This window comes from Fusarium subglutinans (assembly GCF_013396075.1).
Source record: "Fusarium subglutinans strain NRRL 66333 chromosome Unknown NRRL66333_c0000110, whole genome shotgun sequence".
NCBI lineage: Eukaryota > Fungi > Ascomycota > Sordariomycetes > Hypocreales > Nectriaceae > Fusarium > Fusarium subglutinans.
In genome coordinates, this window is record NW_023502173.1 from 1 (window position 1) to 25,804 (window position 25,804).

General features: G+C 48.4%; 7 protein-coding genes across 7 annotated transcripts; 4 read left to right on the forward strand and 3 right to left on the reverse strand.

The window, feature by feature from the left end:
• Positions 1-3,491: 3,491 nt before the first annotated feature.
• On the forward strand, positions 3,492-4,592 carry FSUBG_8196 (2 4-dienoyl reductase (NADPH2); the record flags this gene model as incomplete). Its single annotated transcript, XM_036686578.1, has 4 exons — positions 3,492-3,546; positions 3,616-3,809; positions 3,865-3,929; positions 3,983-4,592. The coding sequence occupies 4 exons, from the start codon at positions 3,492-3,494 to the stop codon at positions 4,590-4,592; spliced, it is 924 nt and encodes a 307-aa protein (XP_036536298.1).
• A 1,384-nt stretch (positions 4,593-5,976) lies between these two features.
• On the forward strand, positions 5,977-7,443 carry FSUBG_8197 (acid phosphatase; the record flags this gene model as incomplete). Its single annotated transcript, XM_036686579.1, has 2 exons — positions 5,977-6,604; positions 6,659-7,443. 2 exons carry the CDS (start codon positions 5,977-5,979, stop codon positions 7,441-7,443), a joined length of 1,413 nt encoding a protein of 470 aa, XP_036536299.1.
• Positions 7,444-7,755: 312 nt separating this feature from the next.
• On the reverse strand, positions 7,756-9,741 carry FSUBG_8198 (transporter HOL1; the record flags this gene model as incomplete). Its single annotated transcript, XM_036686580.1, has 5 exons — positions 7,756-7,826; positions 7,875-8,042; positions 8,090-9,422; positions 9,481-9,581; positions 9,696-9,741. The coding sequence occupies 5 exons, from the start codon at positions 9,739-9,741 to the stop codon at positions 7,756-7,758; spliced, it is 1,719 nt and encodes a 572-aa protein (XP_036536300.1).
• Positions 9,742-14,314: 4,573 nt separating this feature from the next.
• Positions 14,315-15,768, forward strand: FSUBG_8199 (acetate regulatory DNA binding protein; the record flags this gene model as incomplete). Its single annotated transcript, XM_036686581.1, has 3 exons — positions 14,315-14,404; positions 14,644-14,756; positions 14,880-15,768. 3 exons carry the CDS (start codon positions 14,315-14,317, stop codon positions 15,766-15,768), a joined length of 1,092 nt encoding a protein of 363 aa, XP_036536301.1.
• Positions 15,769-15,980: 212 nt separating this feature from the next.
• On the forward strand, positions 15,981-17,007 carry FSUBG_8200 (acetate regulatory DNA binding protein; the record flags this gene model as incomplete). Its single annotated transcript, XM_036686584.1, has 3 exons — positions 15,981-15,988; positions 16,037-16,233; positions 16,295-17,007. 3 exons carry the CDS (start codon positions 15,981-15,983, stop codon positions 17,005-17,007), a joined length of 918 nt encoding a protein of 305 aa, XP_036536302.1.
• A 1,635-nt stretch (positions 17,008-18,642) lies between these two features.
• On the reverse strand, positions 18,643-21,833 carry FSUBG_8201 (uncharacterized protein; the record flags this gene model as incomplete). The annotated part of the gene is made up of 4 exons (XM_036686585.1): positions 18,643-19,150; positions 19,210-21,083; positions 21,129-21,674; positions 21,738-21,833. The coding sequence occupies 4 exons, from the start codon at positions 21,831-21,833 to the stop codon at positions 18,643-18,645; spliced, it is 3,024 nt and encodes a 1,007-aa protein (XP_036536303.1).
• Positions 21,834-23,307: 1,474 nt separating this feature from the next.
• Positions 23,308-24,934, reverse strand: FSUBG_8202 (chromosome segregation smc; the record flags this gene model as incomplete). The annotated part of the gene is made up of 2 exons (XM_036686586.1): positions 23,308-24,512; positions 24,880-24,934. The coding sequence occupies 2 exons, from the start codon at positions 24,932-24,934 to the stop codon at positions 23,308-23,310; spliced, it is 1,260 nt and encodes a 419-aa protein (XP_036536304.1).
• Positions 24,935-25,804: the final 870 nt, after the last annotated feature.

The window sequence follows — 25,804 nt, forward strand, 5'->3', positions numbered from 1 at the left end:
CCCCCCCGGCCTGGCTCAAGCAGCACTGACGCCGCTTCACTTGGATGGTCACCTTTTTTACCAAGGATATCCTGAAATGCCCTGGACTGCTTTCTCCTCGATCAGGGTACGTCGGCTCCTCGTACCGACCGATGTACATTACATTGTAAACTGGTCTGTGAGCACGACTTTACCTGCTGGGGGCTCACTAATGCATCCCGTCGTTCGAGGTTTGGGACCGTTGGGCACGCGGGCTTAGTTACCCCACTAGCTAGCTAACTTACAAACTCACTCCACTCGCCGTCACAGACCCGGACCTGGCTTGAACTCGACACGACAGACCAGACCCTGGACTAGGTAAAATGTCTCTAGCTTGTTTGCTTCCGGATCCTCGTCCTGCTGAAGCAAATGCTTCCGAGACAGAAACGGGGATGGCCATGGTCATGGCCTCATCGGCGTTGTGTCCAGGGGATCCTTGATGTTTGTCCCGGTCCCATCTATAACCACCATAAGATCGCCCTCATATTACGTTTGAGATACCATCCTGTTCTGGCCTACTTAGTGCCTCTACTCAACATTCTTTTAGATCCAGTGGATCGACGTTTCGCCTTGTTTAAACCTTAGGAGCCCACCACTACAGCCATCACCTCCACGCACAAAATTCAAGGCCTATTATAGACGCCGCCACTTCGCCTACCTTATCTGTGCATCCGATCTGTTACCACCGATAGAACACCGTAAATTGTTACGCCGCCGACTTTTATAACTGCTAGTGGTGGTAGTATTGGTCTTCATTACAGCACCCTTCAGCTAGCTCTTCGAATCGACACAGTTCGTCCCTTGGCAGGCAAGATCAACTTACAATTATTTCATCAAATAAAACAACGAGTGAGTATGACGGTAAATTATGTTATCAAAATTCGAGTTAATCCCTTTACTCAGACCATTCTGTTTCCGACGTCTTGCCAACATGTGCGATTTCACCAAAAACTATTACATCTACACTTCTTGCACAGATCCCGGGACACATTTCTGCAAAACTTCTATAGATGGAAGTCGCAAGCATGCCTGTCCCAAAGGTCCTCACGAACGCTACATCGTTCTCCCGGAAAGCTGCCCATTGTGTTGTGGGTGAAACCAAAAACTGCGGTTGATGTTGGACTCGACACTCTCAGGAAGAACACTGCAGAAACAACCATGCCGTAGTCACCATGGCCAACGAATTTCATGTTCTCCATTGATATGGAATTGTAAAAATGACAGCCTGGTTTGAAGCTTGTATGGAATTCAAGGCACCGAGCTGATGTTTCTTTCCATTCAACCGAGGCAAAGCTACGAATTCGAGAGTACAAGCACAGGATCTTGAGCATCTCATAGGAGTTTTAACGAGAAGAACAAGTAGCAGCTATGCTATCGAAGAGGCAAGGGAAGCAACATGCGATTTTATCAGCATCACTTATGAAAAGCGACAGAGGCAAGCGAACCAAAAACATTATCCAGCGACAGATTTGAAAGTTGGACCTCGAGCTAGACCACTAGAGCCTCGTTTGTACTGGTACACGGGAATTATACACTAAATTGGCGTTATGGAAATAATTAAAAAGAAATCTATGGTCACTGAATGCGAATTTATGTGTATGGGAGACGCGGCCTCAACTTCTTAGCTGTTGATTTTGAGCGACCGGAACCCACGCCGTTGAACGGTACTATGATTGACATGGAATGCATATTGTTACATATTTCTACCACTCTTAGGCTTATATTGGTTCTTATTTAGCGCTCGAAAGAGGAAGGGCTCTGGTCATGGCTACTGTAGAGCTACTGTGCCAGCTGGTTCTGCAGGCTGCCGTTAGCATATATTGTGGCTGATATGCCTTACCAAGCATGGCTTACCTCGCAGATTCGGAAGATGTAGCACTCCGGTTATCGCCAAATAAGCAGGGATGTCGTCAGTGTTTTCACTGCGTGGTTACATTGCCGTTGACATCAGGAATGTCACGACGGGGGACGGGATGCGCTATACTATGCTAGTGAGACGTAGGCTGCCATCCCACCATCTTCTTTAGGCTCTGACAGCTCGCTTAAGGCAATCGAGTCCCTTGACCCCACTGATCTTGGTCCTCATACGCCTGAGATGAGAGACAATATGCGAGTAAAGGGCAAAGATCAGAGTTAATATGGAGTTTGGACGGGTATAAAGTTGATGCTGCGGGGAATGAGGGGGGAATAAGCGCGCCTGTGCGTGCGAGCCTTTGAGGCGCATGCCGCGCGGGATGTACCGGTAACCGTTTGACAGTCTTGCGAGGCGGAATATTATGGCCAATGACCTGAGAATGAGGAGAAGAGAGACAACAGGGACTGCAGCTGAGAATAAGCGAGATCTGCCACGTTCATCCCTGTTGGTTGACAAAGTGTCATCCCCGCGCTTAGACCTGAGACGAAACCATGGCTGTTAGGATATTCTGATGCTTAGATCCAGGTGTTCAAAGAAGAACATGTCGGTAGCTTTACGCAGTTCCGGGTGAATACTGCTTACGCGTATATACCTTAAAAATGTTCGCTATCAGTGGATGTTTCAGTTGGCCCCTGACTATTCCACTTTGACATTGGTTTGCGAGGCGTTATGGGTCGATTGTGGATTGGGACGTCCTTCGGATAGCCACAAATCACACTGATAGCTTCCACTCTTGAGTACTTTGAGCTTTTATCACGGTCAGGACAATCTCGTTCTCTTGATTCTCGGAAAACTAAAGGTGATTAGGCTGCATGGGTGTGGGGGCCATGCACAAACCTGGCTCTATTCGTTTTGTGGGTGGCATTGCAGTCTACGGGAACTAGGCATGAAGCTTAAATTGCGAGGAGCCAAGTGCATAGCAGTGGGAGCCGTCTTAGCAGTTTCATGTCGTTTACATACAGAATGGCACAGAAGAGTCTATGACGCTTCTTCCACAGCTCCTAACACCATGTCCTTTGCAGACAACACGAGTTACGTGCGCATCCTGCCTGGCATTGACAAAACCATGAAACTGGAATGCTGGATTGGGCCTGTTTCTCTTTGAAACGAAAGGTCTTTATCCGACTTCACATGCCAAGTTTCATGCTGCCTAGTACCTTATGACGTCCCTTTGTCACCGTAAGTCCCGAACCGAGGTACTGCCATACCTTTGGTAGATATGTTGAAAGATGACAACACTGAGCAACCTGTTTGATTTATTAAGCAGAGAGTGAGCCCGTTGATATGATTACCATGTTTTCCATGCCATGTGGTCAACGGCTCGGGCCTTTGGATCACCGCTCAACTCGGCCGAGAGCATTCGGAGGATTAGTGGGGAACAACCCCAGATTCCATCCCATGTGGCTGCGTTTGATAGGCCCCACTTCAAGCCGAGGCACAACGGGCTCCTTGAACCTTCTTGATTTCAGCCGAGCGGTCATCCATTTAATCAACTTCTCCATATTATCTTTATCATACATACATACAATTGACTCCCTTCGACATCAATCGAATCATAATGCCCGTTCCCGAATCTGAGTATTTGAGCCCCGTCTGGCGAGATGGGATCTTCAGTCAGTCTCAAAATGATATAATCTAATCTATTCTTGGCAGAGATTTGCTAACATGTGACACACGTCTAGATGGTCGCGTTATCTTTGTGACTGGCGGTGCAGGAAGCATCTGCAGTATGCAGACGCGAGCATTAGTCCGCCTGGGTGCAAATGCATGCATCATTGGCCGAAGTGTCGAGAAGACAGAGCTTGTGGCCAAAGACATTGCGAGTGTAAGAGAGGGAGCCAAGGTGATAGGAATCGGTGGATGTGATGTTCGAAAGGTATGACGCGTGTCGCTTTATTGACGACGGTTGTGATGATACTGACTGTGTGTAGATCGACAGTCTTCAGGCTGCTGCTGAGCGATGTGCGAAAGAGCTTGGAGGGATCGACTTTGTCATGTAAGTCGTCAAATTAACCATGGCTGGATATAAAATACTGATGTATATCATAGCGCGGGTGCAGCTGGCAATTTTGTGGCACCCATTGAAGGCCTCAGTTCCAATGCATTCAAGTCAGTAATGGACATCGATGTCTTGGGAACATTCAACACAATCAAGGCGACAATGCCTTATCTCCTCAAGAGCTCAACCCCTCGTATTATCTACGTCTCTGCCACTTTCCATTACACCGGCATGCCTCTCCAGGCACACGTCTCTGCAGCCAAGGCATCTATCGACTCACTCATGGCGTCCGTTGCCCTGGAGTATGGACCAAGAGGGGTGACAAGCAACGTAATTGCCCCAGGAGGTATCGATGGCACCGAGGGTCTGGCCAGACTGGGGAGCGATGCGGAAAGTGAGAAGAAGAGATACGCCAAGGGTATCCCTCTGGGCCGCGCTGGAACTGTACGAGATATCGCAGACGCGACAGTCTTTTTGTTCAGCGACGCCGGAAGCTATGTCAGTGGACAAGTCCTAGCTGTTGATGGTGCTGCATGGAGACGCCAGGGAGCCATCAGCGTGGGAACGGAGGCTGGTATGGAGTACCCGGATTATATTCTCAACGGAAAGTTCTCAAAGAACCTACGAGATCCAAGAAAGAACGGAAAGGCCAAGTTGTAAGGATACTTGCTGTTGTACGGCATGCGTCAAGCTCCAAGATTACCATTTGACGAGACAGATATGGATTATCATGAGGCGATATTGTGTTTTAGATGAAGTAGGCTACATATTTGCAATATCAGATCAATTGTTTGCTTGAATCAGGTTATCTTATCAGCTGGACCTGAACTCCGGGGATGAGGGATCGGAAGTGACGGAGATATCTGTTCTGGGATGATAGATAACATCCAATTGGGGATCCGCCTTGGCGTTGACATCTCCGGAAGTGGATGGTCTGATGGAGTCGATCTTCGCTTCGGTGATGATGTTTCGTTAAATGTCTAACAAGAACAACTGCACTCCAATTACGATAGACTGTTGACTTTTTGAGATCTTGAAACCAGAATTGCCGGGATCACGCCTTTTGATCTCCCTGCATGGCACATTTAGACATTATATGCTTATTCTCTACAGCACAGTTACTTGGCAAAGGGATGCCCCGTGAACCCCATGTTCTCCATTTCGAAAAAGAGCCCGAAGCCCATGCGAAATACATACCACATGCCAGTTCACGATTCGATCCATGAACGAGGAGCCGGAGATAGTACGGCATAAGAGAGCCGCGACCCGGCCGACACCCAATAAAATTGCCTCCGATGGCCGTTACGAGCCTCTCCCACTCTTGGGCAAAAGTGCCTGGCAGGCCTGGAAGCTTACTCCGTAAGAAAAACCCAATTGTGGCTGTTTATCAGATTACAGAGACAGGTTGATAAGTTGGTGTGGGCTTGCATTAGTGGCCGCTAGGGCAAGCTTAGTAAAAGAGGGGTTGTTTTTGAGCTCTCATGAGCTTTTCGTTGATCAACGACATGGGCTAATCGTGCAATTGAGAGATGAGGCAGAGTGATATGATCTATATCCACTGGCAGTCACCAATTCCTCGGATATCGAAATCTTGACCTCTCGTTGTCTATGGACTCGACACTCTTAGCACACAACATTGGAGAAAAATAAGCTCGGTCTGGAAAATCATCATGATTATGGTGTGAAGAGAGTTTCCTATCTAGGTATGACTATCCCAGGAATAAGAGGGCCCAGAGGATTCAATCAGCTCAACTAGAGATCAGCGTTGACCCGGAGAGATCCATTGTGTGGGAACTAGGCATAACCTTGCAGCTACACGGCACGCTCAGAGCCGAACAGGGCGGGGAATTACCTACGATCCCATATCTTTTGACTCTCGTAAGAACGTACGTTATCTTGTTGTAATAGGTAATGATAAGAAATATATATTTTATCATCTCCTCATTCTCTCCTGGTTGTTTCTCTTCTCTTCCTTTTCCCCTTGTCGTCAATAGTGGCTACGAATAAGTTTGTATAGCTTCATTCAACGTCCCACACAATCAAGATGCACGCCAAGCCCCTCTCCCTCCTCTTTCTATCTTCCCTCCCCTCCTTGGCTGCTGCCGAAGATGTCCTTGGCCTTTACGTCTTCCACCGTCACGGTGATCGCACTGCCAAGGCCTGGAAGCCCGTGAACTTCACAGCTCTCGGAGCCGACGAGGTTTACTCTTCCGGTTCTTGGTATCGAGATACTTATGTGAGCAAGGATGCTTCACGAAAGATCACCGGCCTCAGCCCCGAGTCAGCCGTCTTGTCTCAGCTAGATGTTACTTCCCCCGTCGATGCTGTGCTTCAGAACTCTGCTCTTGTATTCTTGCAGGGACTTTACCCTCCTACTAAGCAGTTTGAGACCCTTGCCAATGGATCCAAGGTCGAGGCTCCTTTGAGCGGGTATCAATACATTCCCATTGCTTCAGTAGAGACTGCAGCTAGCGACAAGAACTCCGAGAACAGTGCTTGGCTTCAGGGCAATAGTGGTTGCACCAACGCGGAGGCTAGTTCGAATGATTACTTCTCCTCCCCCGAGTACGCTGGAGTATACAAGGACTCTGAAAGCTTTTATCAGGGCCTTCTGCCTGTCATCAATGGGACCTACGGCAAGGACGAGGCCAACTTCCAGAATGCCTATACTAGTAAGTTCAGGGATAGATCTCAAGCACATAGACCCCCCCCACTAACTCGCATAGTCTTTGATCTCATTAATGTTGCTCGTATTCACAATTCTAGCATCTCTTCTGATGATCTGCTCGATGAGTCCACCCTGGAAAAGCTCTATAACCTCGCTTCTATCCATGAGTGGAACCTTGCCTACAACAGCAGCGAGCCTGTCCGTGCCATCGCTGGCTCTGTGCTCGCTGGCCAGATCATTGAGGCTCTTGAGCCCCTTGCTGAGGGTAAGAAGGGACCTAAGGTCAACGTTCAGTTCGGTGCCTACGCCGCCTTCATGTCTTTCTTCGGCCTTGCTGGCCTCGACAAAGTCAGCTCTGACTTCAAGGGAGTAGTCGACTACGCCTCATCTATGGCTTTTGAGCTCGTAACCAATGCCACTAACCCTACTGCCGACGACGTCAGTGTCCGCTTCTACTTTTCCAACGGCACTGCTTCTCAACACACCCCGAAGCTGTTCCCTCTCTTCGGCAAGGATGAGACCACCATCTCCTGGAAGGACTTCAAGGCTGGCATGTCTGATTTCGCCATCGAGGACACCAAGCACTGGTGCAAGCTTTGCGGAAACAACGATGGCAACTGTGCTAGTGACTCGGATGACGACTCTACTTCGTCTCAATCAAGCTCTGGCGGCTCTGGCAACGGTGTTTCGAAGCCGGTTGCTGGCGTCATTGGTGCTCTTGTTACTCTCGTTGTCATTTTGGGTGTCCAGGCTGCCTTTATCCTGCTTGGCGGCCTACGTCTTGTCAAGAAGTCGACGCTTGCAGCTGCTGGCGCATCTCAAGCCGGAGCGGTCAAGGCGTGAATATGAAACGCCAGATAATGGCAAAGTAAATGTTTATGTGGTCAGAATATGCATGACCCATGCGATGTTATGATTTTTCACTTTCATGTACCAGAATAGCCACCACGCAACGAATTGATGACAATATCGCCGAGCTCTCATAGCTATGATCTAATAATGATATCCAACAATCGAGTCATGCTTCCCCATGAAGTCTAACAGGAAATCAACATTAGAAGAAACACAACCTTGTGTACTCTAGAAACGTATCTGTTACTTTTACCCAACTCATGATATGTCAAGTATCTTAATTCCTTGAATTTGTCTAAACAGCTATCGAAGACCAGTCACATCAAGCAAATCATGGCGATAGTAGAATGCTCGCACCCGCTTACCGTAGATGTCTGTAGCAAGTCAGCATGATAACCAACATGCGATGGAACCCGACTTACACATAGGGATGCTGATAAGGCACACCACCACTTGAATTGAGGAGATTGCTAGCATTGTTCGTTCGATACCACCCTGGTTAATCCAATCGTAGGCAAAGAAAGTCAAGATGAAACTGAAAAAGTTCTTGAATATGATCATGATGGTGAAGCCCTCAATGGTCAAATCCCCTGCCATGATGTTAGCGATAGCTGTTTATACGGGCAGAGAAACATACGATAGGCATCAACAATGTAAAGTGAGCTGGCCACAGCACCAATGACCATTCCCGCGACTTCAAATCCGAAAAACATCAGAGGTATGACATATGAGTATTCCTTTTTTACCACACCGGGTGCTGTTAAGGCAAACCCATATAATCCGATTCCTCCAATGATCATCATGGGGATCACAAGAAGAATGCGAAATTCTGGTTCGTATATGCCTTTGTTGAGCTTGGTCATATACTTGACGCTTGTGTCAGCGAGCAGACCTGCCAGGACAAAACCTAGGACTGCACCGATGAATGGACCCGTGTAAGTGTAGCCGGCATCAACCTCATCCCAGTAGTAAGGAGACCCTATGAAAATAGCGGCGACGATGACTCCGATAAAGACTGTCCAGCCGATCATGGCTCCCTGGATCAGGCAGCCCCAGATAAATGCTGGATGAGTGAGGAGGGGAAACGGTCGCAACAAAAGGACCCAGTATCGCTCGTCCGTCTTCCGGCCATCAAACAGAGAAATCGACTGAAGAAAGGTCTTCTTAGGTGTATTAAAATGGCCAATTGGTTGAAGGGCATTGGACTTAGGCAAGAAGGTGAAGCCAGCGGAGTGCTGGGTAAGTTCCGGAGAATGAGAAGATCCGGACTCTGCCTGTGGTGACGGCGTTTGACGTTTATCCTTGGTAGTCAATTCTATTCCTAGCTCACCGGTCGTGTCAGTGTTCAGGCCGGCTTCTCGTCGATAGGCCGTCTCGGGGCAGAAGAAGAAAATGGCCGGGAGCGTAGCAGCAAGAAAGATGGCAACGAAGTAGAACGTCCACTTCCATCCCATGGAATCAGTGATTTTGCCCACCAAAATGGGTGTGAAGAAAGCACCGCCGAAGACCGCCAGGTTCGTAAAGGCCATTCTCACTCCTCGCTGGTGGACAAAGTAGAGGTCACCCACAGCTGCATTGAGCAAGCTCTCATAGGGTGCGCAACCAACGCCTTGAACAATTCTGGCTCCAATGAAACTTCCATAATTGGTTCCTACAGACCCGGCCCACGCGCTGGAGGCGATAAGAATGAGGATACCTAAGAGAAACAAATGCCGCTTTCCCCAGATACGGCCAGACGGAACGAAGAAAATAGCACCAGCGCCGCATCCCAACAAGAAATATCCAGTTAACAGGGCAACCTTTGTGAAATCCTTCGAGAAGAGCAGAGATATTGTGATCGTATTGGCAGCGAGGATAGGGCCGAGCGCGGTAGCGAGAATACCCGCGAAGCAGAGTAGAAAGGTAATCAGGTCGCGCCGCAAAAGTGACCAGTTCAACGGATCGTTTGGGTCATCAGAAGGCTGAGGGATCTGAGGTTCGTGCCAACGTCAGCATACGCGCAACAAGTCCAAAGGAGACAATACATACGAGTATGATGGTTTCGGTCCCAACTTGTACGCGCTTGAGGTCTCCATGATGCTCGCCGGCTATCTGAGGTCGAGACGGATCGTCGAAGTACTGGGTTGTGCCTATGGGATTGGGCGATTTGTCAATTCGTCATGTCCTGAAAAGTGTGTGTTCTGCTATCGGCGATGGAAGGCCATGCGCTCCATATTGGTATGGAGGTGACGCCAAATACGCACCTGGAACATGCTCGATCCCCTTTGCTTCGAGGATCCCCAGAGGCATCTTGAAGAGATGGAGTGCCGATCAGGGGAGTGAGCTTGGCTGAGGTACAGCACAGTGGAGCGGCTACAGCGCCCACCCTCTGGTTCTGGTAGAGGTTACAAACACTCGCGATTCAATCGTGAAAGGACGGCGAGAAGCTTCGTAGGGACAAAAACGCCCAGTGGGAAATCCTTTTCCTCGGAGACAAATCGACGGGATTGACTGGACCGGCTTCTTCCAAAACGGTATCGTCAAGTTGTCGACAATTTGGAGATTATCAGCACGAGCAACCAGATGTGGACGCATTGGAGTAAATATGGGGGTGGAGATGGACCGAGGGTTCCGCTTGTTTCTCCAATTGCCGTGATTGAATTACCGGGGTACAGTGAGCTCAAAGTTTGGTTTGTGGAGCTCATCACACTCCCTGAGTTCTATGCTCTACACCGCGACAGTGAAAGAGGCTTCAACTGCCGATCAGAAGCAGTTTCTTGGCGAAATCTAAGGCTCTGGTCACGTTGCACCTTGTTTAGACTCCTCATTTGCTGCCTGCAATTCAGACAAGGCAAACGTACTCGTCCAAACGGTCATCACAAACACAGTATCAGAGCACTGTGAGCTTGTGGATATAGTGAACGATGATCAGGCTGATCTCTTGCTTCTGCACGTCAATATCACCCCAGTTGGAACCTTGTGCTGTGGGTGTCTATTTGGGGTCTTCAGCTCTTGTCCAATGAATCAGATGAGCTGCTGGTAATGGGTCAAAGAGTCTGGCCTGTTCAAACCAAAGGGCCCTTGGAAACACGTAGGTTGAGCCAAGTTTCCAAATCAGTGCCACAAAGAATGGGACCATTTCAAAGTATAAACTACCTTACAGGGAAGTAGTCACTTGCCGGTTTATGCTATGTAACTTCTTCGTATTGCGTTCATTTCATAGAAGGTTCTTTCAGAACAATGGAACTCCCAAGCTGCTTACGTACGCAGGTGGTAGGTTTAATGGCCATTCGAATGCTAATTGCCCGTCGTAAATTCTTTTTATGCTCCTGTGGGTCTGGCAGGTACAACCAAGACACCAAGATATTGGATCGATCATATGTAGGTAGATTCCAGTTTCCTCCTCGCTGTTCTTTTACACAGTTCAGCCTGAATACGACTTCTGACTTGTAATCTTTTTCAACCCGCAAGCATCAAAGAGATCATTAACTCAAGCCAAGACTTTACAAGGACTCGCTTTAGCAAAATGACGAATGATGATGATCTCGTACAGATGGTGATCCGGATTGCTCTCTATCCTATCATTTTCGCTCTTGTTGACCAGTATCTAGCCAGACACCAGCAGCCATCTCTGCCAGGTTCAAGACTAGCTCCGCCGTTGCGGGGATCACTGGACATGCATTGCATGGGTGGGTGGCATCACCCTTGTCTCGGGCAGCCCACAGACAGCCCCATGGATCATCCCTTGCTGAATCTTGAGATCCGTCGTTTATTCGGAGACTTCTTCAGCCATGTCTCGACCTCTCCGATAGGAACCCAGCTCGACAGCATTTGACTCGCCCGCAGCATCTCGGATGCGAAATAGAACAGCTACACATGGTAGCTAAATGTCTCGCCGTCTCCGTACCTGCATCACTTATAATTTGCTTCATAAAGAGCAAACTTAGCGGATTGACTCCAGGAACACTGAACTGTGAGTTGATCGATGTGCTTGTTTAGCTCCACACCCTCTTTCAGTATAACCTAACCAAGGAGATGCAATAAAACTTAAGACTTCTATCCTAGGTGATAAAAAGCCTTAGGTAAACTTAGGTAAATTTAGTAAAGTTTTAGAGGATCTTAGACTAAGTATGAGGATCTTAGACTAAGTAGCACCTCAGTTTAACGTCAGAAGTCTTCTTACACCCCGAGGCTATCTAACCTGACGTTTCGACAGAGCACTAATTTGCCAAGTTCACTGTGAATTCCTTCGTCCTGTTATAGAGTGGTTACTTCTTGACATTCATTCATGGTAAGCCATATCAATATCTCGGCTACATAGATCAAAACAACACAGCAACAAAAAAAAGCCCATGGGTCCTTTTCTCCTCCAGGCAGAAGCAACTTGTTGATAGTTTGCGAAGATCAAAGTAAGGGTGCCTGCAGGTAAATTCATCATACTTCGTTTCGGCTCAACAGTCTTCAAAGCTCTGCGCCAAGGGCAGGTACATCAATTTGTTGATTAAGGTACCTAGGTATTAGGAGCCAGCAATGAACAACGCAACTGGGCGATCAATTTATTCATTGGCCGCTCATGCTAGAAGCTGGGCTATGATCAGACAAGTTGCAACGTGTTGCTGTCACCTTGAATTGGATGAGTGACCAGTCAAAACTAGCTGTTTGCTCATAATACCTTGCGCAGCTGAGGAAAGGTCGATAATCGATATTAAGCTCTCTTCACAACATCATGGTTGGTTCAGGGTTGGCTTTGGGTTCCGATCCCCTGCATATTGCGGCTCTGATCTCGTTTAATGACAAGACAAATCTTACGAATCTTTGCTTCTGTCATTTCAGCAGGCAAGAGCCTGTCGATCATGGCCAACTCAGGACACTGCAGGAGCTCAGCCTTATTGCACGGGCATGAGTGCCTAGAGGAGGCCCTGCTCCGAATGCCTTCGATATTCGTGATGGATGAAACAATTTCATTGTGACAATACGGCCGCGGTCAGGTTTTGATACCAAGCTGGAAAGCTCGCATTTAGGGCAAGCCACAAAGGCTATTTCCTCACCTAGCACAACCCCTACAGCCCCTCCACAACACAGCATCGGACTTGGGGAATGCCCATAGATGCCAGATGCTGATTCGGAATGGCCCTTTGACGAATTGCCATCAACGAATGGGCTCTAATGACCGGGATTGTGGTACATTGCCATAACCCAAGGCCAGCCAAGGTTTTGTTATCGGCGTTCATCACAAGAACCATTCTTAACGCAAGGGTGTTGAGATCCAGCTAAGGGTTGTTGCAGTCTCAAGGGTACCTAGCAGGAAAAATTAAGGTATGCATTCATCGGCTTAACGCGACACAAAATGACGCCTTAACGGACCCTTTATTCGGGCGTCATAGCCAAGCCAGGCCAGGTCAGGCACAAGACACACACATGGCTGTGAGGAATAAGATACCCATTTGCTGGGAAATGTACGGTACCTCTTTTCTTTTGTCGCGCAAGGTACGCTAAACAGGGCTGGAAAGATGATGGCCGATCACAAGCCGGCTCAACCAGTCATGGCAGTAAACGCAACTGCTGAAGGGATGAGGTCGATGGCCAGGCACTACTCCACGCAAAAGGTCTCCCAGGAGTGGTCGCTTAGTTCGCAGCTCCGGGCGGTCGGTGCAGATTATGGACGATCACGTTCTCACTACCTGCCCAGCAGCAGTGGCGACGGCGGCGTAGCGCCAAACTGATGGGAGCGTGCCTTTAGAAAACCAGGGCTTCTAACGCTGTTCGCCGCAGGTTTGGTCGATTTAGATTTCTGGTGCGTGTGCGCTCGCATCGATCGGGTGTGTGTGGGCTCTGGATCTGGAAAGCTGTCATGAGGGAACCAACGCCGGAGAGAGGAGCTCGATCCCCCGGCCCGTCAAGAGATCCGGCAATGACGTCCGCCGGCATGGATGCAGACACAGGGTCGTCAAGAAGGAAACCTCATCGGGCGGCTCAAGCTTCATTCATCCATCCATGGTGGGCTGCTAAGCTCGGACGATGTGGTGCAGTTAACGGTTCGGTACGGCCTCGAGGAGTAAATGGTACCGCGCATCAGCCGTGTGGTGCTAGGCTCCTCAAGTAAAGATGGCGAGACGGGATAGGACGTTGGATTATCTTGATACCCTCCATTTTTCTTACCTCGCACCACCCAATGGCTGCTCAAATGGGCACTCTTTGACCGCACTGACGGATTTCCAACTGCTTCTAGCACCGAAACCTGACGAGCTTCGACTTCACTCAAGTCAAGGTCTTGTATCTGTTCCCCTCGTTTCTTGTCGGAGCCGGGCTTGGCTCCGGTCGATTTCTGTTCACATCCTGCCAGTCCCATTTTGAGAATCTTTTCTGCGCCCTTGCTCCTCTCATGCGCTCTCAAAAACTCTCTCTTAAAGATATGCCTTGTCAAATTCCAACTACAAGGCGGCCTCTCCTCTAGCTTCCTCGTTGTTATTAAAGTCCATATCCCCCTGCACACTGGACTAAGGCACATCTTGATCTGAACTTCGTCACTGCATCTCAGGAACCGTCATCACGTACCCAATTTAATCCCCAGTCTTCCCTCACCGTCGCCCACATTAGGTTCCCTTGTGTGTGTGCTCTGATTGTCCTGCCCCTCATTATTTTATTCCCATCCACGCCAGCCCAGGTAGCTCACGAAATCGTCGCGACCTTGTTCGCTTCCCGATTACAGACAGTCACCGATACCTCAACGCTCTACCAACATTTATCTCGAGGGGCATTTCACTCAATGGAGCCTACCGATTACACCTGGGAACTCAGTTTACTTTAGCTAGCTTTTTAGAGCTGCTGTTTCCCAAATACTGCTTACCCGAAGTCACATGGGGGTATACGGCCACTTCTAGTTATGGATCCAGGACTATCCTCATCCAGCAACGTCTCCCCAGGACCTGGGCCGCAAAGTAATCGAAAAGAGCGCGGTGCCATTGCAGCTCAGGTATGTCAGCCTTGATTACCGTGCCATTGAATCATGGGCCCAATGCCTTTGCCTGCCGTTCCTTTACCTCTTTCGCCCTTTCCTTTCGATGTTTCCTGTCAATATCAATCTCGGATTCCATTCGTAGCTTCCAGTTGCCTTGGATATCTGTGTTACTGCCATGCTTCCTGTTTTCTCCTCAATTCATGCTGTCAATTCGAGTGTTGCACTGCCGAATCAAGTGACTAACAAAGACCCAGGCTTGTGAGACGTGCCGCAACCGAAAACAAAGATGTGATGAACAAAGGCCAAAGTGCGGTACATGCCAGAGATTCAAGCTCGATTGTCGATACCGAGAACCCCAACCAACAAAGTATGTCACTACGGGAGCCTGATAAAGCGGCGAGGATGCAGAGCTTGACCTCAATATGGCGTTGCTGTCGTCGTTGCCTGGGCCGCTCTCTTAACACCTGCATTTGCTAAACTCCGACCACAGGAAGGATAAGACTCTGGTTGAGATTCTAGACAGACTCAAGACTGTCGAAAGTAAGCTTGACAACCTGGGTCAAAGGGAAAATACGAGTCCTCCCCTCTTCACCACTCCTCAGCCTCCAGCTGTTTATTCCACCAACACGCCGCTACTGGTGGATCCTGACTCCCACGATCCTCTTCCAGGCACGTCCTTACCCAACCATCCTACAAGTCCAACGCCCAACCGTGACACAGGCGGCTTTCGCTATGACTCGTCTGTGTCTAAGATGTCAGAATGGCCCGTTGTGCGCCAGATGTTCGAAAGCCTTGGCCAGAAGGCCCCATCCGCCCTGGGTGAGATTCCTGCACTCCCGAGAGGACTTCGTGCCTCGAACGTTACGCTGCCATCCGACGGACTCCAACCGGGAGGAATACCAAGCAACAGCACCCTGCAGATACCCCTGCATCTCTCAGGCTCTACCTCGTCCCTCAACCTCAGCCCACCAAGTGTGGACTGGGAGACCATGCAAAGACTTAGCAAGGCTTATTTCGATGTCATCAACATCCTTCATCCTATCTTGGATAGACAGTGGTTCAACTCGAACGTACTGAGTTCAATCATCAATAACGGGTTTCAAGAAGGAGCACTTTCATCCCTTGTACTACTTGTCTTTGCCCTTGGAGAGGTCGCGCTTACCACATCAGAAGTGCCAATCTCGGCTTACAAGCAGCGACCATCTGGAATCAAGGGAGGTACTATCGATCGGCCTCCTGGTCTTGTTTATTTCAATGAGGCACGGAAACGGATGGGGTTTGGTATGAGTGAAGTCAGCCTGGAAAATGCGCAGATGTTGGCACTTGCTTCGCTCTACTACTCAAGCTGCGGACAAGCTCTAGTCGGTACCTTTGCCTAGACCCTCAATGCCCTTTCTAACTGATCTGCCAGGAATGTTGGAGGATGAATGTGTATGCATCTTTGGCCTGCCAGGGTCTAATAACGAGGTGGGAGACCTAACCGTTATGAGTCAACGCAGCCTAATTCTAACATTGTATTCATAGCAAACCTGACGAGTTACACGGCCCCCGAACAGATCTGGTCAAGCGAGTCTTCTGGCACTGCTCAATCATGGAAACGTAGGTTATTGATAACAACATGAGAAGGCATATTAACAACAAGTGCAGGTGCTTCCATATGGAGTTCGGACAACCCCTGACCGGGCTAGAAAAGTTGGAGGAAACGATTGGTCTCCCTGACTTTAGTGGACCGATGACTGACGAGGACTATATCGTCAATCAGCAAACACACTTTCATGAGCATTTTGCTTCTCAAATCGTTCTCCGAAGACTCTCGGCTAATTTCCATTCTGTTCTCAACAAGAGTACGTCAAAAGAACTATGCCCTGGCAGTCTTGGCAACCGCACACTAACAATGCATTCAAGCCTTTGGTACAGATGCCTCTCTGCCCCTTGCGGGATTCGCCCCCTTCAACATCTCTTCGAGTCCCGGAACCGCCGCTGTTATGAAACAGCTCGACGCACAGCTAGACCAGTGGAGGGGCATGCTACCCAGCCATCTAAGGTGGCAGGATAACCAGGATGTGGCCTTCGCGGAGTCTTCACATAATGCCTTTGGTGACGTATATACGGAAGAAACTCTCCAGAGTAATTACATGTTTACACCGGATCTTGACACTCCACCAGCCACGTATCCGTTCGCAGCTGACATACAAACCGCACTTCTTCGGACACGATACAGCTACAACAAACACATCATACACAGACCTTGCGTTTTCAAGGCTCTTCATCACCCTGAGAGCATGACTCGAGAAGATGCTGAAGGTGCGGCCGAATGTCTCAAAGCCTCGATTAAGTGGCCCATTGCCTTATCACCCCCATGTACCAACAAACGACTTGTGCCGGTTACTTTCTTCTGGTCACAGAATCTACTGGGTGTTCTAATTCTGTTACATTTATCGCAGCAGCATCCCATGTTGAGTCGAATCCGGTCGTCGCTTTGCGGGCAACGCTTCGATGTGGAAGCCTCCCAAACTGTTACAGTATATTTAGACTGGCTACGCGACATGAAAAAGATAGAATCAACGGCGAACTGGTGCTGGAATATCGCTCGCTTGGTCTATCAATTGGAAGATTAGACGCAACAAGGCGAGGTATTGACATACCTCCCCTTATGACTACAACTATGGGAGCGGGGCTGGTGGATAGATTTTGGCAATACGGCTGCGAAACGAAGCGTAGCATGATTACTTGGACGCTAGGAGTTGAGCGAATCTCCCCATGGTCTCAGCGAATTGATTATGCAAGTCCATACAGGAAGACTATAGAGAGGCTCACGGGAATTGTGTTGATCACATTCAAGGAAGAGTTGGGAAGGATTTAGTATTTAATCGAAGCGAAGCAAACATCCACCATCGTCCTGTGTTTGATTTTAACAGCCTCGCCACATATCGCACATATGGTCTGGCTGGCTTTCTAAGACGGCCTCGTTTTCCTCATGGCGGCCTGAATCAGCTTGGGAGCCTACAACACTCAATGAGCCTCTCAACGCTGATGTCTTGCATGCTCGAGCAGCCCACTAGTGCATAGATCCGCAGCCCTGCAAACTTGGCCCCAACAAGAAGAGGGTTTCTGCTATAGATTCCATCGATCGTAGCGAACAAGGTAGGGCCCTACGTTCATTCTCATGGGTCAGAAGCCTATTACAACGATGCAAACGGCGTCAACAGGGGCCTATACCATTATGACGTAAGTTGCAAGTCATTCATTTCTTCCTGGGTAATTCCAGCTCTCGCACTACTAGCTCGGTTTTCATAACCGAACCCGAACCGGTACCGGGCTGGATCGCGTAAGACAATGGTCATGATATAGTCATGGGGAGTTGTTGACCTGTATGAAGAGGAGGGTGTATAGTCATGGGGAGGTTTCGCACTTGATCAAACATAGTCAATGACGGCTCCAATCATCGTGATTGTGTAATTCCCGAGATCTCCAAATGGGTCAAGGGTTTCTGACATCAATGATTCAAGCTCACCATCGAGTAAGTTCATTCTAGGATTAAGATATGGAAACAAAAGTTTTCGTTCATACCAACCGGTACTACTCGTACCCTCACACACAATGAAAGAGCCGACCTACCCTAGGCTGAAGAGTTAAGAGCTTAGTAATTTATTTGGCTTATAAAACCAACAATTCGACATTAGAGTTCTCCAGCTGAAAAACCACGAGATCCCTCGTGTACATAGATCGGAATCGCGGCCCGAGCCGAGCGGGAAGGGCCCGGGATTACAGCTTTCTTTTTTGGTGTCGCTCAGGGTTTTACCCTTAGAGGTTTCTTTCCCAGGACCAAAGCAGGTAGTCCATCCAACATAAAAGCAAACATGGCAGTGTCTTGAAACGCATGTCTGTCATGGCATTGTGTATTTCCCCTCCTGGCCAATGACTCGTATATGCGAGTTCTACAAAGCAGATCACAGTACAAAAAGGGAGTTCAAGGTATTCACGCCAATAAGGGTTCTCACCGGAAGTTTATGAACATCGAATCGCAAGTTCTAGGTATCACTTCCTAAAATTGTTTCGGTTAGGGATGTAGTGGTGGCGTAATTAAGATACAGAATCATGTAAATTGCCATCGCGATCTTATAATAGCTCAAAGTTTTGACATAAGGCGCTCAGTAACTCCGATATCTATCCATTTCGTCTCCGTCACACTTCGTACCTCAACCCATATCTTCCATTTCCGCGTATTGGATCGAACATCGTCCCGCGGCGGTTTACCAAAAGTATTTCCCTTTCTGCCGGGCCTTTGAATCCTGAGCAGTACTATACGACTGTTGATCAGAGCGAGGGCCTTGTCCGTTCGAGTTCGAATCACCGACATGGTCCATCTTTCTGACCATTCGCAGTGCTGGTTCAGAGATGGCTCCGAAAACGCCTTGGTGGTGTAGGATTTCAGGCGTCCAATGTGTCTTATCGCCAAATTCTAGACCCATGTTCTCTTGGAATATCTCTTCTGCTCGTATAGATGAAATACTTGCTTCGAACCACTGGCCAGGCCGGCCATTTCCAGGTGGGGTCACTGGAACTGACTGTCCCCGATAAGTTCCTTTAGGGACACCGGGAAGTTTCTCAACCGGTCGTATCATTGTGACCTTCAGACAGCTTGGCCCCTTCCCTCCATTTCGATATAGGGCTTCGTGACATATTCTGACCCTGTCGACGCTCAAATCTGAGGTGCTCTTCGGCTCGGTACTGATCACGAGCTCGCCCATCTCATTTGTTCTAGGAAATTAGTTTGGCTGCTTTGGCACCATACCAAATGAGTAGGCTAGGTGACTTACTCGATACTCATGGAGCGCACCAATGATGTAGCAAACGCTTCCACATCGGCGGCCATTCCCTCCATATACATGCGGGAGACAGAAAATTTGACATCCCATGCACGTCGAGTGCAATGCACGAAAGCCTCTGAGACTTCAGTCGTAGGGGGGAAGTATTGATGCTTGAAGGTATCGGCATCAACTTCCACGATAACCTCAGGCGTCTTCCCGGCGAAGCAGTGGAATTCGTAGTAAACTCGTTTCCCCGTCAGTAACCATGGAGATCTGCCACCAAACATTTGAGGGATCAAGCTTGCTTCTGCCCCGCTTGTTGTGAGGATAGGATAAAATCCCATACGCGGATTGTCAGTGTTTAGAGCCTCAACAGTTGTATGAACAGCCCACGATGGAGCTTGACCGTCATAGACCAAACCGGGAAATATATCTTTTCTGCACAGCCGCCCAAATTGAGCTTGGATGCTCACTCTTCCGGGGACTATTTGTAAAACTTCAACCAATTTACGGAGCTTGTTCTCAGCCTGTGACAGAAACTCGCTAAACTCCCCCTCATCCGCTGATGGCGTGCCCATTCCTGGAACAATTCGTAAGGCCGGTGTAACTGTGTCAGGCATGGGTTTCTCAACTGAAGTTGACTTGTCCTTGCCGTGCTCTTCTTTCTGCTCGGCCGGGATATGGTTGAGCTTGGCAATAACCTCGGATGTTGGCATTGCAGAACTCTGAGTTGCAGAACGATTGTCAGGGACAAATGTGACAGGCACATTCAACCCGAAATTGGGTTTGTCGTCTCGCTTCTCGTCTTTCTTCTTTGAGGCTACGTTGGCCCAGCTTAGGCCAGAAGCAGCTTTCTGTCTCATGGTATCGAACAGTCTTTTCTCTTGAGGGTTTCTCTTGCCGAATGTAACCTCAGAATTAACAACATGATCCTCTGATATTGGCTGAAGTTTGGGTCCGCGATCGTGCAAAGAGATATTATCCATGAGCGCAGGAGTTGTGATGGGGCCATCATTAATGTCCATCAAATCCTTTGTAGCATTCGGACCGGAAGGATTCACGAAGTTGAGGGGCTCGAGACTGTTTTCTGGCATATCCAAGCCCAATGGAAGTTGGCTCAAAGAAGCCTGATAATCTGATCCTGGCATCTGATCTTTGATACTGGCCTCCATAAGAGGGACGTCTTTAGTGTTGACAAACCCAAGTTCCCTTGGCTCTTCAATACCTCGTGGTAACTCTGGGAGTAAGTCGCATGGTAAGCTTGTTGCTGTTCCCTCGTCCTGCTTTCCATTGTCCCCTATCAGAAATGAGGGTGGCTTCAGATGGTCACCATCTCCGCTGGACTCGATGCTGCAGAGCCAATTAGTGATTTTCTTGTTATTTCGAGCTTGGTACCTGAGATCTTCTAAGCACTTTCGAACTTGTGGTAAGTCTGTGCCGGTATGTTTAAGATTGCGGTGACCCTCAGTGCTGGTTGTGAGCTTGCCGGCACTGCCCGATTCTTGATGATGGATCTTCTGTTGGGGCCTTTTCTTCTGCCTTTTCTTCTCGATAATAGGGATGGTACCCGAGCGTTTGTTTACATATGAGTATCCAGAGAACGGGTGGAATTCTGGATGCCAACCTGTCAATTTACCGGACTCCGGAATCGGGTACTTGACGCGATCGGGCACAGGCTGCTGGTACCGATTAAGAGATTCCATTCTCAAGGACACCGCACTAACGATCGAGGCGTACTCCAGGTCCTCGCTCCGATCGATGTCGGCGGAATCAACATAAGTCAATCCGGATAGTCCCGTATGTGTCATGTATCGGTAGCAGAGTGTAGCCGAGCTCGAAGCTTCAGTAAACACCATATGAGTGGTAGGGGCCAAGGGGGCATCCTAAGCTCAATTAGAGGAAGAACACAAATTGATCGGAAGAAATACCATGAAGTTCGCAAGAGTGTCAAGCTTTTGTTTTGCAACACCCAGTGCTTGTTCGCTTTCACTGCTGCCGATGTATAATAAGGAACCCTGAAAATTATATGTAATAACACATTTCGTGAGCGCTTGAAGGCTGTCGATGCTTGGGCCCAAAGGCGACACAGATCCCAAGGACTCGTAATTCGAGAGAATCTGCAGAATAGTGACCCCAGATGATTCTGGAACTCGCCAAACTGTTTTGTAAGATAAGGTCTTGATGATGGCGGGATATCGGAACACATCATATTGACTGAGGGTGTCTTTCAGGATTGTTTGGAGAGAAGGAAAGGCAATAATGTGTGGGTCCTCAACTAGGACCTCAATATCAGGCTGAATGGCAGATGTACTGAACTCATCTTCGTCTTCGTCTCGTATAATAGCGTCAGCTTCTGATTCCATCAGCTCCTCTAGTTGAGAGTGCATCCATTCCGAGATTTCGCGCTGAGAAGCCCTTGGGGCAATGAGCTTAAACCAAGGGATCTCAGGTTCGTAGAGGATTTCAATGATTCCCTAATGGTAAGAGCAAAAGTAAAATGTGTTAGTAGAAGCCTTGGAGAGGCCTTCAATACTTACAAGGTCACTGTTTTCCTCAACGCTCGCAAATATCAGCGCCACTCCTTTAGGGAGTAACGGAGGGTTACAAGATACGTAGAACTCTACAATATCCATGGCTGTGATATGAAGGTGCTAGACGACTCATGAGTAACCGATTTTTGTATCTGTGCTGATAGGTATACTCACATAGCAAGGTGTGGTTGAGGAATTGAGGAAGAATGCTAAACACTTCAACGTAGATAGTAACACTGACACATTAGCCAACCGGAACAGAACAGAGGGGTATTTTGGCTCAAATACGCAACCAACAGAATAGCGATAGAGCACGCTTAGAGGGGAGAAAGTTGTCGTTTTCAAAGACGCAGTGGCATGGACTGGTTTACGAAAGAAAGGCAGATAAGAATAACCATGCCTAGGTGAAAAACTGGAAGGTTAGGTAGGTAGGTGGAAGAAGGAGAAGAGAGAAACTTGGAGATCAGGGGATCTGCTCGATGTAGGTAGTAGGTACCTACCTACCTAGGTGTCTGTCTGCCTGAACAAACAGGAATAAAAGGAGGAAGCTGCCACCACTGCAGTCGCCCGCTACCTAAGCGGCAAGCAGCAGCTTCGATTGGCAAAGGCAGGTGCCAACAGTGCCACTGCCTTTCCTTTGCCTCGCCGAAGAGAACAGGGCTCCGTGATTCACTGCCATGAAATATCCCTCCCTGCCGGGTGGCGAGAGGTAGAAAGAATGACTGACGTTGCAAGCACTGCATCATGAAGGTAATGTGCCCTGCAAGTGAGAAGAATAAAGCCTGCAATTCATGAGCAGCAACAAGGAAGCTGGCTACCTATATTAGTAGGTAAGGTAGGTACCTAAGTAGGTAGGTAGATGTACACCTTAATATCTCTGAAATCTTTTTCGAGATGGCTCAAAAAGGGGTTGTCAAGCGAGGTAGTTACATATTGAAAATGAGCAAGTTAGTATGAAGTATGAGGCTTTCCAGCATATTTCTAGCTTGATGTGCCGCAAATTTCAACAAACAAAATAGTCAAGTAAGCGGGATTGTGTCATGTCTAACTATAGCAAGGTAGGCACTCTATAGAGATCCCAATTGATTTACCGGTTTGTTTTCTTTTCCCTGCCCACAGGTTGTTTCACCTGGTATGACAATGTATCTATATCCAAAATATCACTATCTCTCGATCATGAGACATCAAGCCTCAGCACAACACAAAAAGAACCCCAAACACCTATAACACCTCGGCACGTCCTTTCCCAGTGTTATGTAAGTAACCGAGACGGGTCACAAAGACAAATTGAAATCCAGCGTAAATTTCCAGGCCATGTAATGTGTCTAGAGAGCAGAAGAGCAGAGTATACAAGGAGTGGTATCGGGGTAGCGATGGTCATCAAGTATTCGTAGACGTAAAGTCAAGAAGCTGTTTAGAGCTTCGGGAAAGAAACTGGGGCCAGCGAGTCGACTTGTCGGAAAGAGGTAAATGAATCGATCAAACCGCACATGCGGGGAGATGTAGCTTGCTAGACAAGTGAGTTGCGGACACCACAACTTGTTTGATGGGTGGCAGCGCAACAAGATTAGCTATTTCATTGCGCGCCTTTGACGTTTTCTTTCACATTCAGCGCCCATCTCAGCTTGTTGAGAGTTTCCCTAGAAGCTTCTAGCAAAGCTTCTTGCTCATCTTCTCGCTTTCTGGCGTTGGTCTTGATGTCTTTGAGGCCTTGTTCTTGGCTCTGTTTGTATTCCTCAAACATACGAGCAATCTCTTCCTTTTCGTGTCGAAGTTGCTTGATGTTGCTGTCTTGCTGGTCGCACAGATCTCTTAGTGTTTGTATTTTGTCGTCGTCTGCTCGTCGCTCCTCATTGAGTTGGTCGATCTCAGATTTCATCTTGGTGACGGCTCGTTTGACTTCTTCTCCTTGATCCTGCCAGTGGGACGCGATGGCATTATAGCGACCCTCCATCAACTGCGCATAGCTAGTTGCTTCTTCGACTTGGGTCGTTGCATCTTTCCTCGTCTTATCCATCTCCTCCCTCCAGCTCTTTTCGCGTTGGAGAGCATCTATAGCCTTCTTCTTTTCTTGTTCCACGGTTGTTTGCAAGGTCTCCACCTGGCGTTCTTTTCGAGCCAGCAGTGTCTTAGTAACGTTGGCCTCAAGTAGTCGGCTCTCATAATCGTTGACCATACGCTCGAGCTTGTCCTCAACCAACCTGGCCGCTTGCTTGGCCTCGTCTGCTTTGAGGCGCTCAATCTTTATGTCGCGCTTCAGAGCTTCGTTGTCGCTGACAAGTTTGTTTATCACGCGACCGGTCTTTCCTAGACCGGCTTTGCCTATTGTCGAGTCCCATTGACTGTCTGGCGCTTCAACGTTTTCTGACATGGTGGAATTAGCTGGATCTGGAGTAGGCTCAACCACGCGCGCAGCACCAGTACTCCAGCGCGACGGTGTCGCTGTATGTGTGTCGTGTTCGGTCTTGGATTTGAGGTGAGTCTGGTTGTGGAAGTTGGAATCTGAGTTGGAGTTGGACAGGGCGCTTGTGGTACTGTTCATACTACTGGAGAAATTGCTGTATTTGCTTTCGGGGCTAGACTCGGAGCCCTCAAAGCTCCGAACGCTTCTGATTGTGCTGGACCTGGCGACGGCCGGTTTATAGGAGGCAGGGCTGCGGGCTTTCATGCTGTTGATGGCGCCGGTGGAGGCGGGAGTCAAGGTCTTTTCCTCGTCCAAAGGAGCAGCATGTGGTTCGGCCGATTTACTTGCGACTGTGGCGGCGGCTGAACAAGAATAGGCTGGTGTTAGCTAGCAGCTGTTTCATAGAAGTGGTAATGCAGTGAAGATTAGAAAATGGAATAGAAAAGTCGCTAGTGTGGAAAAGAGAACAAGGCTGACGTGAGGAGCCCAGTCACGTCAGGTCAAATCAAGCCAGACAGACCTGACGAGACGAGCAGGAGACAGGATGGGACGGGACGACAATTGTACAGTTGCGCCCCAGTTGAGGATGTGGGGAGCTGTTTCGAGTGGATAACGAGGCATTGACGACGAGTGGTAGGTAGTATATAGTTGGGTAGTTGTTGAAAAGTGCAAAGACAGCAAGCAATATGAAGATATCTAACAAGGCATGGACAGAGCCAATCTCAGCCCAAGCGTTGAACATACCGTTGACTGTGTCTTTGTGAATAGAGAAATCCTTCTTAAGAAGACGATTTCGCATTGCAACGACTGATGAATTGGCGTTAGGTCATGTGGCTAAAGTGATCCTTTGGTGTTGAAGTATTGGTTGGTTGGTCAATGTTGCAAATAAAAAGGAGTAACTTATCAGCAGCAAAGCAACAGAACAAATATAACAAGGCAGTGTGAAAGAAAGCAGAGGAGAAAATGAGGCAAGGCTCTTGCTGTAATGTTATGAACAAATGACTGCATAAGCAATGTGAACACAGACGTAAATTAACCCACACTAATAATAACGGGGGACCAGGGTCCCTTTCTTTGTGTTTGTTCTCAAGGGAAGACTTGCTGGGGGCTTCTGATCTTCATCAGTACGTACCTCTGATAGTGTTGGCTCCCGCTGGCTCCCGTCTGGTCCCCGTTTGTGCCGTTACAGTAGGCACTTACCTGCCGTTGAGATCCAATGGTTGGAGGGACGGAAAAAGTAAATATTGACATGCGCCGATCGAATTGTGAAGAAGCCTCAGTATCAATTAGTATCGTGAGAAGAGTAACTTGAACAAAACAAAAAGCGATCCATAAGGTACCCGTGAATATTTGAGAGAATACCAACGTCACGGGTCTCCAATTAAAGACCATGACTATTATAGTACGTACTAACTATACCCCAACAACCATGCTCTCCTGATGGCACAGCAACATTAACCTCTATCATAGCACAAAACACGCAATCCAGTGTTTACATTTCTTTCCCTAGCTCAACAATGGCGCCCGTGGCCGTTTCTCCAAGGGCCAAAGGTCCATCTTTAAATGCAGGGATCTCGAAGTGCATGTCCTCAAAATGATACTTCACACAAGATTACTATGTCGTGCCATAGATCAAATCAAGCCGAGTCTGGTCATCGCGACGTTTTAT